Consider the following 16,144-nt stretch of genomic DNA (forward strand, 5'->3'; position numbering starts at 1 on the left):
TAAAACAATTACTTGGTTATGAAGTTAAATTTATGTAATAATTAATTCAACGTGAAAGTGTGCTGGTGAAGACAGCAATATCCATCAAAATCGTAGACTCCCCTAATGTTGACTTTTGGTTTGACCCGAGTGTCCCAAGATAACCAACCGTCAAAAACAAAAATCTATGTTTCATCCATTACAGATAACTTGGGGTGAATAATTCAACCTCAATGGTTTAAACATGATACGGACGTTATCAAAAACGTAAAGTAATCTGCTGTCACAATGTAGAGACTTATATTCATCCTGCGGGCGGAAAAAATATTTTTTTCAGTGGTGAAAGTTGTTGCGGCTGTGTTTATAGCTATTCGACAGCTCGTTTAATGCCTTAAAATAAATAATATGTTAGTATTAGATCAACTAACGTCTCAAAATAATAATAGTTGAAGAGTTGTGTTTAAATTGACTCTCTCAACCCGAAAAAAAAAAAAACATTTCAATCGTCCGGGCGGCGATCGGAAGTACCGTAAACGAGAAAGGACAACACGGAAGTTCGGTGAAAAAATGGCGGCGGCTGAAAACAATGTGGAGCTAAAGCGAAAAGCAGAAGATGACCAGGCTGAAGATGGAAACGGAGAAGAGGATGAATGGGTCGGACCCATGCCAAGCGAGGCTACAAAGACCAAGAAAAGGAAAGGTTGGTGTCTGGTAGTTATTGACTTCGACACATTTTCGTTTATGTACGACTCTTCTTGCTAAACAATGCTAACTAATGCTAACCAAAGTTCCCGCTAACTGTATGTTTTTGTTTTGTTTCTCAGTTTTGGAGTTTGAACGTGTTTATCTGGACAACCTCCCTTCAGCTGCCATGTATGAACGGAGCTACATGCACAGAGACGTTATTACACATTTAGTTTGTTCCAAGTAAGTGATAATGAAGTGTAATGTGACTCCCTGTAGGACAGCTAAGTGTACTAAGTGTACTCAGGTGCCCAAATGAACATATAGATAGGGTTTTCTTGCCATAATCATTTGAACTGTTCATACTGACCATTAAAAGATCCCCTCATAATGCACTTACAATGTCCAAAAATGTTTTTAAAAGTTTATCTGAAGCTAATATGAAGCTTTTTAGTGCCAAAGTCCCTCTTTTTGTTATTATACTTCCACCTGCAGCTCAACAGGGAAACATTGTCCGAGGAGACACAAAGAGGGAATTTGATGCTGAAAAGATTGTAAATGTGTCAGATATCCACTTGATATGACTAACTCAGATTGCTGAAGCCTCATATAAGCTTCAGATACATTTTAAATACATTTTGCACATTGCATTTGGGCACCTGAATATTGCTTTAAGGCAGACTTGACAAATGCATCTTAACATAATGAAGCAAATAGAATTACTTTATTTCTTCTTTTACCTCTGGCTTTGTTTCTAATGAAAGCAATTATTGCCCTTTTCAGGACAGACTTCATTCTTACAGCTAGCCAGGACGGACATGTCAAGTTTTGGAAGAAGAAGGAGGATGAGGGAATAGAGTTTGTCAAACACTTTCGAAGTCACCTCGGTACGCGTTGAATTTATCTCTTAAAAGTTATCACTTAAAAATATATTAAATTATTTATATTACATGGAAAGGAAAAAGACGGAATGATATCCCTGCATTTAATTTTGTGTTTGTACATTGGATTCTATAATCATTATAATATGTTTTTATGGTACAATGAGTACTGACGTTGTTCTTGTATTTTCTGCAGGTGTGATAGAAAGCATTGCCGTCAGCGCTGAAGGGGCCCTTTTGTGTTCTGTTGGTGATGATCAAGCCATGAAAGTATTTGATGTCGTCAACTTTGACATGATCAATATGCTGAAGTTGGGGTGGGTCTGAATAAGTAAAAATGAAGGACAGAAACGTTTGTACAGTTTTATACTCTTTCATACTGTAACATGATTTCTCTGTGTAGCTTTCACCCGGGTCAGAGCGAATGGATCTACAATCCCGGCGATGCTATTTCCACAGTGGCCTGCTCAGAAAAATCCACAGGGAAGATCTTCGTCTACGATGGACGAGGGAGCAACGAGCCCCTCCACGTCTTCGACAAGATGCACTCCTCGCCGCTGTCCCAAATCCGCCTGAATCCCAAATTCAGAGTCATCGTCTCCGCTGACAAAGCGGGAATGCTGGAATACTGGACTGGCCTCCCAAGTGAATTCAGATTCCCAAAACAAGTGCAATGGGAATACAAAACAGACACAGACTTGTATGAATTTGCAAAACACAAAACCTATCCCACCAGCCTGGCGTTTTCACCAGATGGGAAAAAAATGGCTACCATCGCCTCCGACAGGAAAGTCAGGATCTTCCGCTTCTTAACGGGAAAACTGATGAGGGTGTTCGATGAATCATTAACAGTAAGTTCTCACACGTCTTGCAGCCTTGATCTTTACTGATATCGCTAATTCACACGCTCATCACAACCGCTTCGTGTATTAGATGTTCACAGAGTTGCAGCAGATGAGGCAGCAGCTGCCCGACATGGAGTTTGGGAGGCGGATGGCTGTGGAGAGAGAACTGGAGAAGGTGGACGGTATCCGTTTGACTAACATCATCTTTGATGAGACCGGACATTTTGTCCTGTATGGGACCATGCTGGGCATCAAGGTCATCAATGTAGAGACCAACAGGTATGTTAGATGAAGGTGTTTCCCAGATTATTGTCTAACTGAGCTGATCCAGATTGTGATACATCTCGTCTCATGATCCGTTTAGTTAGTAGATGACAGTTTAAATAGTCACACTCATTAAATATATGACATTTTCTGTGTGAAATGGCAAACTTAAACTTTATTCAAACCCTCCAGAAATATGTTTTGCTTTTTGTTTCTTCACTTAGATGTTTGAGTGAACGGGGACTAGAAGGCCTTTTTTTTTTTTTTTTGTTGTGGTCCAGTATGCAACTTAGGGCTAGGTTGTGTTAAAAAAGAATTAGTTTGTATGATGTGTCATCAGACCATGTTTGAAAGCAAAATTGTTCCAAACTGACACACTCGAAAAGCTGGCTGTTGTAGAGAGGAGCAAGATGCGACCATTGTTTAAATATGGGGATAATAATTCACATTTTCACACAGTCTCACCTGGAATTCATAGTCTTGCACTCGGCATTTCACACAAAAGATGACAGAAATATTTGTATAACTTACAAAAATAGAGAACTTGAGAGAAGCTCAAACCCAATGTGTGAAGTGGGCGTGAATGTTGGATTGTCCATTTCAGATAATTACAGAAATTGTTGGACGCAGTTCATTTGAGCTGTTGTACTCTTTGGTCAGACAATAAAAACTCTCCGCAGGATTCCCAAACTGTCAGTGCATCATTGGGACATGAAATATAAATTAAAACTTTTCCGGCTCTTCTTTCCCAGATGTGTGCGGATCCTCGGGAAGCTGGAGAACATCCGTGTGGTCCAGCTGGGTCTGTTCCAGGGAGTCGCGAAGGCCATGCAAGTGGCACCCACTGTGGAGATGAAGGCATCTGACAACCCCGCCTTACAGAACGTAGAGGCGGACCCCACCATATTCTGCACGGCGTTCAAGAAGAACCGCTTCTACATGGTGAGACAACAACCCGACGTTCGGTTCAAGACGACGTCGCTACATTTGCTCTTTTTCGGTCTTTTAAGGCTTTTTTTTCTCTTTCCGTAGTTCTCGAAGAGGGAACCGGAGGATACGAAGAGCGCAGACTCGGACAGAGATATCTTTAACGAGAAGCCGTCGAAGGAGGAGGTGATGGCCGCCACGCAGGCCGAGGGACCCAAGAGAGTGTCTGACAGCGCCATCATCCACACCACCATGGGAGATATCCACATCAAGCTCTTCCCTGTAGAGTAAGTTTCCAGCGTGAACACCACGGTTTTGATTGGAAGAACCATTTACACTTTACAAAGAATAAACAGCTCTTTGCTCTTTTTGTTTTTCCAGATGCCCAAAAACGGTGGAGAACTTCTGCGTTCACAGCAGGAACGGCTACTACAACGGCCACATATTCCACAGAGTCATTAAGGTAAATCTTCTCAAGTGTATCCTGTCAATAAATAATCAGATATCTGACTCGTTACTAAGCTAATCTTTGTGTCCGTTGTGTTCAGGGTTTTATGATTCAGACAGGAGATCCTACAGGCACAGGCATGGGAGGAGAGAGCATCTGGGGAGGAGAGTTCGAGGACGAGTTCCACGCCACGCTGAGACACGACCGTCCGTACACGCTCAGTATGGCGAACGCCGGTGCCGGAACCAACGGCTCACAGTTTTTTATGACTGTTGTACCCACTGTAAGTTGTTTTAATTAGATTTTCCCCAATTTTCCTTTCAGACACGAGCTTCATTAATGTGCTGGGAATTTTACGTGTCACTCTCACGTTTGAATAAGTTAAAATAGTCAAGACGCCAATCTGACCTGGTAACATTTCTCTCACTGCTCTCATAGCGTCATTTACAGCCACAACAGGCTGCTGTTTTCACATTAAAGGTCTGATAAACTCACCTGCCCAAAGCCAAACAGCACCCAGACAAATATATCATCTAGCTGGTGAACATAGTGGAGCATTTAACAGCTAAAGAGCCAGATATTTCCCTCAGGAGTCGTTAGAGAGCAAAAATAGAGCTAAAAGGAAGGTGAATATTGGACTTGAATTCACCAGGTGGACAGAAAAAACAACTCCAAATGAATGATAATGTCGCTCTAAATCTGGATGTATAAATAAGCTGCTGTTTGTTGACAAGTTCATCATATGCAACGGAAAAGGTGACGTCAGTGTTGTGTTTACAGCTCGCTTCTGCCCCCAAGTGGCCAAAAAACAGCAGTGCATGCAGGTTTACATACTGTATGCACACAGAGAAACTAAATGCACCCACTGTTCTGATTTATTAATACCTTTTTATAATACATTGGTCACATAATTATCATCTCTTATGCCCCCTAATCTTTTCAGTAAACCATGAAACACAGTGAAGAGCTCAGATTTAACTGTTTAACTGCTTTTTCTGTAAGGGATCAGAAAGCACTTCCCTCTTATTTTTTTTTACTTAAGCCTCTCTCTCGTGCAGCAGTGGCCTATTTCACAAAAACAGCTGTGATCACTGCTGACACGCAGTTCTCAAATGATTTGTCATTTGTAGATAAATTTGCAAGTCCTACAGTCCTCTCATTCTGCACGCTCACTCATAGCGTCTGTTTTGACAAGTTTAAATATGACACAATCGAAGGGAAATGAAGTCGCGAGTCACAGCTCGCATGTTGCAAATCTGGTAAAACAGGAAAAACACTAAGTTCCACATTACATAACTCAGCAGATCTCTCTTTAATAGTCCTGTCATATTTCAACGCCAACACAACATGACTCATGCTTGAAACATCTTTTTATGATTTTAATTTCTGTGCTGTTTTATTTATTTATTTTCTCTCCTCCAGCCTTGGCTCGACAACAAGCACACCGTATTCGGAAGGTGCGCGAAAGGCATGGAGGTCGTCCAGAGGATCTCCAACGTCAAAGTTAACCCCAAGACTGACAAACCGTACGAAGACATCAGCATCATCAACATCACCATAAAGTGATCTGTTTGTCTTTTATCATGTCCTGTACAGTGATGAATTTTTTTTTCTACCTGAAGATATTAAAGAAAGATTTGAGCGACAAAGAAATCCAATGTTATGTTGTCCATAACTTTAAAAAAAAAAAAATGCTACAAACAAGACAAATAAGGTCAATTAGTTTATTTTACAGCATCACATTATGAATAATTTACAAAAGCCATTATCAAGTCCACTGGTAACAAAGGTTTTGAGGAGCTTTGTGCTTCTACGTTTTCAAAAAACGGATGGAAATGTTCTCACAAACTATACGGAAAGGCTTTTCACACGTGCGTTTTTTTTTGTTTTTTTTTTAAATTTGTATTTTTTATACATAGATACAAGTAGTAAACATTACATAGCAATGAATAAAGAAATCAAAACGATGGTTCCTCCATAACAAGAGTGTCAGTGTTAGGTTTAATGTTTCACTAAAGTTTCACATTACATCATTACTGAAGGCTGTGGATTAAAGGTGTACCATCTCATAAGCACTCCAGACAAGATAAACAGGACTTGTGAGATGTTTTAAATAGGAATATTGTCACAAGATTTATTTTTTTTTAAATATTTATTTATATATTTTTTTTGCAGTGAGGTTAATACTAAGAAACAGCAGATTCAGTTCATTTGCTTCCAAATGAAAACTGGTAGTGAGGCAGCAGACGAGGGCGTTTGACGAATTCTGCGTGCAAGACACTCCACACACGAAAAAAAAAAAAAAAAAACGGAGGCGGTGCATCAAAACTCTCCGAATTTCTCAGCCTCGTATCAAAAAAAAGGTAACGTCCACGTTCCCGCTCATAAATAAATTCAGTAAACACTTTGTTCTGTAACAGAAAACACATTCAAACCAAAGAAAAACTTTAAACCGGTGCGCCATTTCAAGACCAGCTGTGGCATTAAATAGGTTGTTTTTTTAAACACATAAAAATAAAAGGGGAAAAAAAACTTGCACACGTAACTTTTAAAAGACCACATGAAACATCGACTGCTATTGCTTACATTACATGTCAAGGCAAAGTGAGAGAATCTGTCTGGGTTCCTTGTAACTGTATAGTTTCTGTTCCGGTCTCACTTAGCTGTAAATATACTGGATTTAGCTAAAAAAGGAAACTGTAGGTATTTCTCTGGATTATCAGATGTGTCGCCCCGAGTCTACTGAATCAACAAAAGGGTAAATAAATGATGTTATTATTACATAAAGACTACCTTGCATTCAGTTAAGATTAGTCACATACGGTGGTGGTTATGATTGAATAGCAGGTGAGATAGAAGGTACAAGATAAAGAGTTCGCTCTTGTCAGGGAGCAGTTTTAACATGTGACTGCACCTAAATCAACTAGCTACAGGTGGCAGATACACAGTTTATCTCCTGAAAGGGTTAAAACAAAGAAAAACTAAAGTAAGCGACGTGTTAGACGGTGTAAGCTGCCTTAGGAGTGAAGCAGCATGGGAGCATGTAGTCTTAACTGAAGTTTAAGGTGAACAGTTTATTTCTTAGGAGGTTAATGTGACTGTTAGGACAGACTCAAAAAGGTTTTTTTTTTTTTTTAAGTTTCCATGTTCTCACTTAGTGAAGCTAGAGAAAGTATTTATACCTTTGTTTCTTTGCTTTTTGCCCACAATGGTGCACAAAGAAGGAAAAATGAGGAGAGCTGGCTCAAAGCCGCAGTCTGGAAAGTTTGGAAGTCACAGCAGATGAACAAGACTCAGAGGCCGGGGTTCGGGTCAGCCGCTAGGGGGAGAGAGAGTCAATGTGAACCAAAATAGCGATGGTGTAGCCGGGTGGGGGAGAGATATTTAGGCTACGTCCAGGACGCCGGCAGCCACCAGCTGTCTGGAGAGCCAGTCCAGCCCCTCGTGGAGGCCCATACCGCTGCGGGCGTCACAGCCCTGAATGTGCCAGCTCCTCCCACAGCACAGCTTGTGTAGACTCAGCAGCTCCGTCATCTCCTCCACAGACACGACACCGGGAACGTCCTGCACAGCAAAAAAAACAAAAAACATGCAAACTGACGCTCATCTGTGTCTGAGCTAAAACGAGTTTATATTTTACAGGAATTCAGAGTGAGATGATGTGATATTGTGTGTGAGAGAGTCTGCAGTTTAGGGCTGGAACTAATGATTAGTCTGACAATTATTTTGTCAGACTAAAAAATGCATTTAAAGATGATATGAAGCTTATATGAGGCTTCAGCAGTCTGAGTTAGTCATATCAAGTGGATATCTGACACATTTACAGTCTTTTTAGCATCAAATTCCCTCTTTGTGTTTCCTCGGACAGTGTTTCCCTGTTGAGCTGCAGGTGGAAGTATAGTAACAACGCGTTAATGTATTAACGCTGAAGCTTTTCAATACATTTTTGTAAATGCATTATAGGGGATTTCAGGGGATTTTCTAATGGTCAGTATGAACAGGAGGAATGATTATAGCAAGAAAAGGCTGTTTTAATGTTTAATTTGTGCTCCTGACTGTTGTTTTAAGACAGATTTGGAAAATTGTGAACCTGACCTTTAAATCCTGACATTTGAGAAGCTAAATCCAACAATTTTTTTGCCATATTTGCTTAAAAAATTACAAAAAAATATTATTTCATTATGAAAACAGTTGATTAATTTTGTGTCAATCAAATAATCGACCACTCATTGCAGTTATAGGACATTATTCTAGTACCTGTTTGTTTGCAAAGATGAGCAACAAGGCATCTCTCAGCTCCTTCTCCGTCAGTAGTTTTGCCAGCTCGCTGTGCGCCTCCATCAGTCTGTCCCTGTGGCAGCTGTCAATCACAAACACCACCGCTGCAGGAAGAGTTAGAGAAGAGAGCTTTAGCTTTAGTCATGCTAGCAGTGTGACTTTATGGATGGTGACAGAATTTGGTTATTCATGGCCCTCAGAGGATGAATCCTGCAGAGTTTGGTGATCCTGTGACTTTACCTCTAGCGCCACCATGAGGTTGACATTTGTGCTTCAAAAATGAAATATCTTGACAACTATTTGATAGTTTTCTGTGACATTTGCTACAAACACTGAAGGTCCCTTTTTTCATTTGTTCGATACTTTCTTTTATAACCAAACACAAGCAAAGCTAATGACATTCCTATCAGCTTCAGCTGTTCTTTATGCTTAGTGCTACTTAGCAAATTAGCATGCTAACAGGTTAAGGTAACACGATAAACATAATACCTGCTAATCGTCAGCATGTTAGCATTGTCATTTAGAACATGTTAGCATGCTGAAGTTAGCATTTAGCTCCATGCAAAGCACTTCCTCAGTACAGCTTCACCACCGCTAGCATGGCTGTAGACACTTTTTATTTTAATATATTCTATCATATTTAATCTGTGTTTAATGGAGAAAGCTTCACTGAGATTAATAATCTCTTTGGCAGGTAAGGGTTTGACTTGCAGACTAACAACGTAAAGCAAATACCACAAAATATGTATATTAATATACATAAAAACATGACTAGAATTGCTAATAAGAATCATAAAGAGTTGTCTAAAACCATAAAATTAAGTAAAACCAATCTAATTTCTATCCATAAATTAACAAGCAATACATTTATAAACAATACATTAACACCATAGACTCTTTATATACAGTCAATGATTATCACATGTAGATTCTGAAATACCCTTAAACATATACTGTACATGTACAGTAAAGCCACCAGTCAGTGATAGATATGTACTGTAGTGCTGCAAAATCTTCAAATAATTGTGTTAAATTGTGTCAAAAGAGAATTTTAAAATAACAAAAACAAGCTGTAAACTGTAATTATTAACTCATTTGAATTCAATATGAAGGATTTGCCTAAAATGGTGCATTTAATAACTTTATTTTTGGACACCATTAAAGTTTTTATGTCTGTTTTACTAAACTGGTCATACAGTCCATAACTTATTGGTAAAAATAGATGTTTCGTCACAGCGAAATTACTGAGAAATATATTTTTGTGTAAGAAAAACATAAACAAAAAAACCAAAAAAAAAACAGAACTGCCTTGTTACCATCAGAGAAGGTTTGTCTGCCAACAGGAAATGTTTCTGTGTTTACACAGTGACTCTGATGATTTTTATTATGATTGAAGCTGCAGCAGCTGAGTTACATCATACACAACATGTTTGCCTCAGAGAGCACAAAGCAAAACAAGTTGTTCTCACCAAGTATAGCGGCTCTATAATGAAAAGGAACCTGAAAGTATCATTCACTGAAAGGTGTTAATGTGTCAGTCAGTAAACTTTTAAAGGTTATTATGTGATATTGCATCTTCATATTATATCTCTCCAGTGTTGCAGTTATTAACAGCATATTTATCTCACTGAATACAGTTGGTGTTGTATTTTTGTGCTTTGTAAGCTCAGTGACTCTTTCTCATGGCAACAGAAGTCTCGTACTTGACTACAAATGATTCAAGGTGAAACTGAGTATTGTTGCTTGTTCTGCAGCACATTTAAAATAACTGCGCTTTACAAAGCAGACGTTTCCAGCCCAACAAAATATCAAAAGTCAACAGGGATCTTTAAATGCTAAAATGCTGCGGGTGTGTTTAAAATATCAATACAAAATCTAAACAATCTCAAACAATATATTCAAAGCATGTAAAGCTCAGACTTTACCTTGAGTGTTGAGATAATAGTGTTTCCAAAGAGGTCTGAGCTTATGTTTTCCTCCCACGTCCCAGATAGTGAATTTCAGATTCTTATATTCAACCGTCTCCACATTGAAACCTTGAAAAAAAAAAAAAAAAAAAAGATTTATACAAAGAGATTTGTATTCTTGTGGATGAAAATCAGGTCATGATGTGATAAGTTAACACACCAATAGTTGGGATGGGCTGCATGAACTCATCTTGCTTCAGCTTGAAGAGGATGGTGGTTTTTCCAGCTCCATCCAGCCCAAGAGTCACAACTCGGATCTCCATCTTTGGGCCAATGTGGACCCGGTTATCCTGGAAACACATTTTCACAGGATTGTTACATAATGGAAACTCGAACTCAATGTGGGTTTATTGGCTGATAAATGCAAATCTCTGGGTATGACTATGAGGGACATTGTGTACTTTAGTGAAGGTGACGGGGATGCCGGCGTCCAGCTGAATGTGATCTGCCAGCTCGGTGAACTGGTGCTGCTGCTTCTGAAGCGTCTCCAGCAAACAGTTGATCTCCTGCTTTGCCAACACGACTCTGCAGTCATCCTGCAGCAGGAAAAACAGTTAGGAGATCCCCACCGGACATGTTTTAAACATATATAAAATACTCTGCTTTGAATAATAAGGCTTCCAGTGTCTACATCACACTCGTATAAGTTGAATATTGGACCACGATTGGCTCCGTAATACTGTTTCAAACTCTGCACATACATCATTCTGCACAGCGAAGCTCAAATATCCAAGTGCAGTAACAATAAACACATTTTTGAGTGGAGAGGGGACACAATAAATACTCAAAACCTGCTTATAATTAAGTCTGTAGTGTGGATTCGGGACATGGCTAGCGTGTTTTTATCGTATCTCCTACCTGTTGAAGTGTCTTCTCACAGTGCAGGCAGGCGGTGGAGACTTGAGACAGCAGGATGGTCATGTCCTCCTGCTGCTGCCTCAGCCAGATCAGCCTCTCCCTGACGTGAGCGTCCACCACGCTCAACGCCATCTCCTCCTGCCGACACAGAGTCTCGTGGAGGTCTGCGAAGTAAGCTCGGACGCAGGAGCGAGCGCTCTCCGCCGTGCCAGGGACCTGACGGAGAGAGAGAAGAGACACGGAGAAGATAAGTTGTTGACGAAAAGCTTCATGTTTTAGATGAGAAGAAGTCTGACAGTATGAGAAATCTCACATGTTCAGTGTGCGCCATGCCCACCCCGTCCTCTACTATCTGTTCTCCGCCTTCGATCTGCTGCACGATGCCCACAAGCTTCCTCGAGTACTCGGATACTTCGTCTGTGAAGGTGCGGATGCAGTGGGCCATGTCCAGAATAGACGCACGGATCTGATTAGCTTCGGTCTCAAGAACTGCATGCTGAAAAGGAAGTTGGGGAATTACATGAGCATGTCTCTGTTTTTTTTTTTTTAGAAGTTGATATCAATAACTTTGTTTTCAGCTACCTTATGTCCCTGGTGCTTGCCGTACTCCTTACACACGCAACACATGAGAGGCCCGGACTGACAGGCCTCCTCCAGGCAGACGAACTCGATGGCGTGGACCTGGTGTTGCGGGCACAGGGTCTTCTCGTGAGGCTTGTCAGCCAGCGGCACCCGACGGTGTTTGGCCAGCGTGCGGGTGGAGTGGGTGAGCTGGGAGCACTCGCCGCACAGGTGGGTGGCACACACGGTACAGTACATGGAGGCCGTGTGGCTCTCGTCCTCATCGCACCGGATTATACACTAGATGAAAAGAAGAAATATGGATAAAAAAAGTGCAGGAAGCAGGAGGGTTATACATCCTTTAAAGCCTAAAAAAACAGTCGCCTTACTTCTCCCATGCCTTTCAGGGCATCCTCCGCCATTCCCGACTGGTTGGTGGCTCCATTCTGGAGTCGCTCCAACAACTCAAGCAGAGCAAAGTTTTTCTTTAGACCCCAAACTCCAGAGTCTCCTAAAGGCATTTGAAATAGAAAAGATAACACTTTAAGACACAATGACAGAGAAAAATAGAGAAAAAAAACAGAAAACTACCAGATAAAAAGAAAAATCACCTCCTCAGAGTCGACTGGATCACCAGTTACGGCAACAATAAGAATGTTTTCTGTAAGAATTTTAAATTTTTTGCTATTCTCTACCCTGCATTGTATCTCATTTGTTCAATGCAATACAATGGTCTCATCAAACCGGCGATAGACTGATAATACAGTAAGTTTCTGCCTTGTGAGGATTACCTGACATTTCTCTGTGAAATTCCTTCATTCAGAGAGGAATTTAAACAGCTTCATGCTTCAGTTAGTGATGACAAATCATTCAGCTCCTGATGCAGAAAAACACCAGCTGCCTCGACTGTTAAACAAGCCAGGATCATCTACTGTAGCTGCCTTTTAATCAACTTTCATTGAGCGTTCTTTTTTTTTTATAGGGGAGCTGCAATTTCTGCTTTTGCTACTTTGCCATGAATACAACGTTTCCTGGATGTTGTTGTAAAGTTCTTTGTTGGCTCTAGGATTTTTTTTCTGCCTCGTCAGTTTGACCTGAGATATTTGGTATGATGATGAGTCATTGGAGGATGCGCTACAAATACTTTTTCATGTCATGTGTCAGTCTGTAGTCCTAAAAAAAAAAACATGTCATCATGGTAAGATACGCCTGTATATCTGCTGTATCACTGTCGCTCTCATAGCTTGTCTGATTTATACTTAAAGCTTGTAGACAACCCAATTCATACAGAAAGACATCTAAAAATGCAAAAAAAACCCCATACAAATAAGACAGGCGATTAATATTTTTGTATGCTACCGTAGTAACAGTCGCCCCTTTACTCACCCAGCTCAGTGACCTGTCTGTCGAAGGGGCAGCGGACCGCTCGGCCATGCAGTGGCAACCGGGTAAGACAGTCGTGGCACACCGTGTGACCACAGAGCAAAAGACGAGGGACCTTGTCCCCTTGGAGAGAGAAGACGTCCTCGCACACACCACACTCCAGTACCTGTGAATGAATGTGCGACACGATTAACTGCTAGACCACATCTTCTGTGTGGTTTCTGGTCTGGAAGAGCCCAGAGAGAATAATGAAGGGTCAATTAGATTAAGAGTCACTGCGTATCTCGATGTGAGATAATCAGCTTTATTCATACAGTTTACTGTGAGGGAATTCATTAATAGCTTGGCTGTTAAGACGGGTCAAAGACCTTAGCTGTCACATCTTCAACCAGTCACTACAACTCTGCACAGTCCCTGCCTGCTTCAAATCCTCCAGCATAGTCCCTGACCCCAAAAAGCAGAGGATTACAGAGCTCAGCGACTACAGGCCCACCGCTCTGACCCCTGTGGCGGTGAAGGTTTTTGAAAGACTCATCCTGTCCCACGTAAAAATCAATCAATGACCTCCTGATGGACCCCATGCAGTTAGCATGCTGGGCTAACAGGTCTGTGGATGACACAGTCAACGTAGGCCTGCGCTTCATCCTCCAGCATCTGCACAGCCGGGGATCCTGCGCCAAGATCCTGTTTGTTGACTTTAACTTGGCATTTAACACGATTGTGCCAGAGCTCCTCCACATCGAGCTCTCGAGCCTCTCTGTCTGTGGAGCACTAACTTCTTGACAGACAGGGAGCAGCGCGTGACACTGGGAAAGCACACCGCCGCCCCTCTGACCATCAACACCAGAGCACCACAGGACTGCGAGCTCTCCCTTCTCCTCTACTGTCTGTACACGAATGACCGCACCTCCACAAGCTCCTCAAGTTTGCAGATGACACAACCGTCTGATTCGGGATGGGGGCGAGTCTGCGTACAGACAGGAAGTGGCGCGGCTAACATCCTGGTGCAACCATAACAGCCTGGAGCTAAACATCATTAAGACAGTAGAGTTGACAACAGACTTCATGAGAGTGGAGTCATTTAAGTTCCTCTGCACCATCATCTACAAGGATCTCAAATGGAACATCAACATAAACCGCATAACCAAGAAGACCCAACAGAGGATGTTCCTCCTGAGGCAGCTGAAGATGCTCGACCCAGTTCTTTGCTACCATCGTCCAGTCCATCCTCACATCATCCTTCAGTGTTTGCAACCAAACAGGACATTCAGAGGCTGCAGCACATCATTCCCTCAGCTGATGACACCATCGGCTGCAAACCCAGCTGCACTCCTCCAGGGCCCGACGCGTGCAAGCGTTATCACAGCTCCAACCCATCCCATCCTGGACACAGACTCTTTTAACTTCTTCCCTCAGGAAAGAGACCGAGATCCATAAAAACCTCCACCAGCAGCAGACACAGGAACCTACTGAACAGCTGACCTGTTCTGTTATCAAACTGGACTTTACATCTCACATCCCTGCACTGGTCTCTTTCATATATTTCATCACACTGGACTTAACATTGTGTACTGCATTCGACCTCCACTGTTACATAATTCTAATTAGTTATTGCACACGCCATATTTAAATTTTGCACTTGTCACCTTCATATATTGCATACACTTCATTTCTTTGTCCATATTTGCTTTCATTTCATTGCAAGTTTTATATCCCGTTTCACAACTATTATGATACTATTCTGTATATAGATTTTAAATGTTTGATTTAATTGTAACATTAGTTTGTTTATCTCATTATTTATTGCTGCCTTACTTTTGTTCTATGTTTTATTCTTCTATGTTGTGGGAGCAAGACACATTCTTTCTATGCTGCATCCTAACAAAACAGATTGTTATTCTGACCTTGACTCATAGTATTTCAGATGGTTAACACTGCTTAGTTTATGATCCTGACTGTGCTCTTTTAAGAAATATGTTTATTTAACACTAGTGAAAAGAAGTGGGTTGAAACGTGCATTCAAAGTGCGCAGCCACTTTTAAAATTGATCATGTTATAAGCGAAGGGAGCTGCAGACTGAACCTAAATGGCATCGACAGCCTGTGCAGACGCCAAATACCGAGGGTGAACCATCCGGCGCTGTTAGCACGCTGCAGGTAAACACCAGCCGTGCGATTTTTGCATAAATCTAGCGAAGGGATTACAGAAATAAGCACACAATAATCAACTTTTAAACATAGCTCTTATCGGATCTAGATGACTAGCATCCACCGCCACTGACGCCAACGCAGCAGCTTTCACCCAAAATCAGAAGCCACGAAGGCAAAGCCTGCTGTCGATGCTTCGTGCAAACTAACCAAACAGCACAATCACCGGGAGCAAAGTCTAGCTGTTGATTTTAGAGACAATATTACAACCTTAACCGTGTTTCCGCTGGCCCCTCTCCCGTGTCGGATACAGGGCTCCATCGTCGCTACGGCGCCCTGCTTGTTTATTCCTGCGGCCATTCTCCAGACGACAGCGGAGCCGTAGAAGACTGCGCAGGCGCGAGAGAGAAATCCCGCACGCACTTCCGGTTTCGCTCTGTCAGACCTGTTAGCAAACAATAGCAACGCCGCTCTTTCATCTCATTGTCGCGTCAATAGACTGAATTTCATTATCGTGGTAAAAGTTTTAGTGTCTTTATACGATACTCACAATATAACACAATTTTAAGGCGCCGCTTTTCACTGTTAGCAAGAAACATTGTGATTTCAACTACTTCCTTCTCTGAGGCGCATGCGTAATGCCACAAAGTCGATATATAACTTTGTACAAAAACAACAGGCACAACAATTTACCTTATCTTATGAATACATCATAACCAGTGGTGGAAAGTAACTAAGTACGTTTACTCAGGTACTGTACTTAAGTACAATTTTAAGGTACTTGTACTTTACTTGAGTTAGTGTTTTTCAAACAACAATAAAGTCATAATATTGTAGCAAGGGAGCTTTTGAAGATAAAAATGAACAGTGTGATAACACGCATTATTTCAAACAAATATTTCCCCTAAACCTAACATGTCTA

General features: G+C 41.3%; 2 protein-coding genes across 2 annotated transcripts; one reads left to right on the forward strand and one right to left on the reverse strand.

Moving 5' to 3' along the window:
• Nucleotides 1–174: 174 nt before the first annotated feature.
• Nucleotides 175–6,467, forward strand: ppwd1 (peptidylprolyl isomerase domain and WD repeat containing 1). Its single transcript, XM_044334649.1, has 11 exons — nucleotides 175–679; nucleotides 804–906; nucleotides 1,447–1,550; nucleotides 1,741–1,861; nucleotides 1,948–2,395; nucleotides 2,478–2,668; nucleotides 3,406–3,595; nucleotides 3,686–3,867; nucleotides 3,962–4,043; nucleotides 4,129–4,311; nucleotides 5,451–6,467. Exons 1-11 carry the CDS (start codon nucleotides 547–549, stop codon nucleotides 5,592–5,594), a joined length of 1,881 nt encoding a protein of 626 aa, XP_044190584.1. The 5' UTR covers nucleotides 175–546; the 3' UTR covers nucleotides 5,595–6,467.
• trim23 (tripartite motif containing 23) lies at nucleotides 5,739–15,855 on the reverse strand. The gene is made up of 12 exons (XM_044334539.1): nucleotides 15,837–15,855; nucleotides 15,493–15,701; nucleotides 13,079–13,241; nucleotides 12,082–12,203; nucleotides 11,714–11,992; nucleotides 11,445–11,627; nucleotides 11,132–11,347; nucleotides 10,675–10,809; nucleotides 10,434–10,563; nucleotides 10,232–10,342; nucleotides 8,286–8,410; nucleotides 5,739–7,592 (listed from the first exon to the last, which is right to left on the reverse strand). Exons 1-12 carry the CDS (start codon nucleotides 15,853–15,855, stop codon nucleotides 7,413–7,415), a joined length of 1,872 nt encoding a protein of 623 aa, XP_044190474.1. The 3' UTR covers nucleotides 5,739–7,412.
• Between the last annotated feature and the right edge of the window lie 289 nt (nucleotides 15,856–16,144).

This window comes from Thunnus albacares, chromosome 18 (genome assembly GCF_914725855.1).
Source record: "Thunnus albacares chromosome 18, fThuAlb1.1, whole genome shotgun sequence".
In the NCBI taxonomy this organism is placed as follows: Eukaryota; Metazoa; Chordata; class Actinopteri; order Scombriformes; family Scombridae; genus Thunnus; species Thunnus albacares.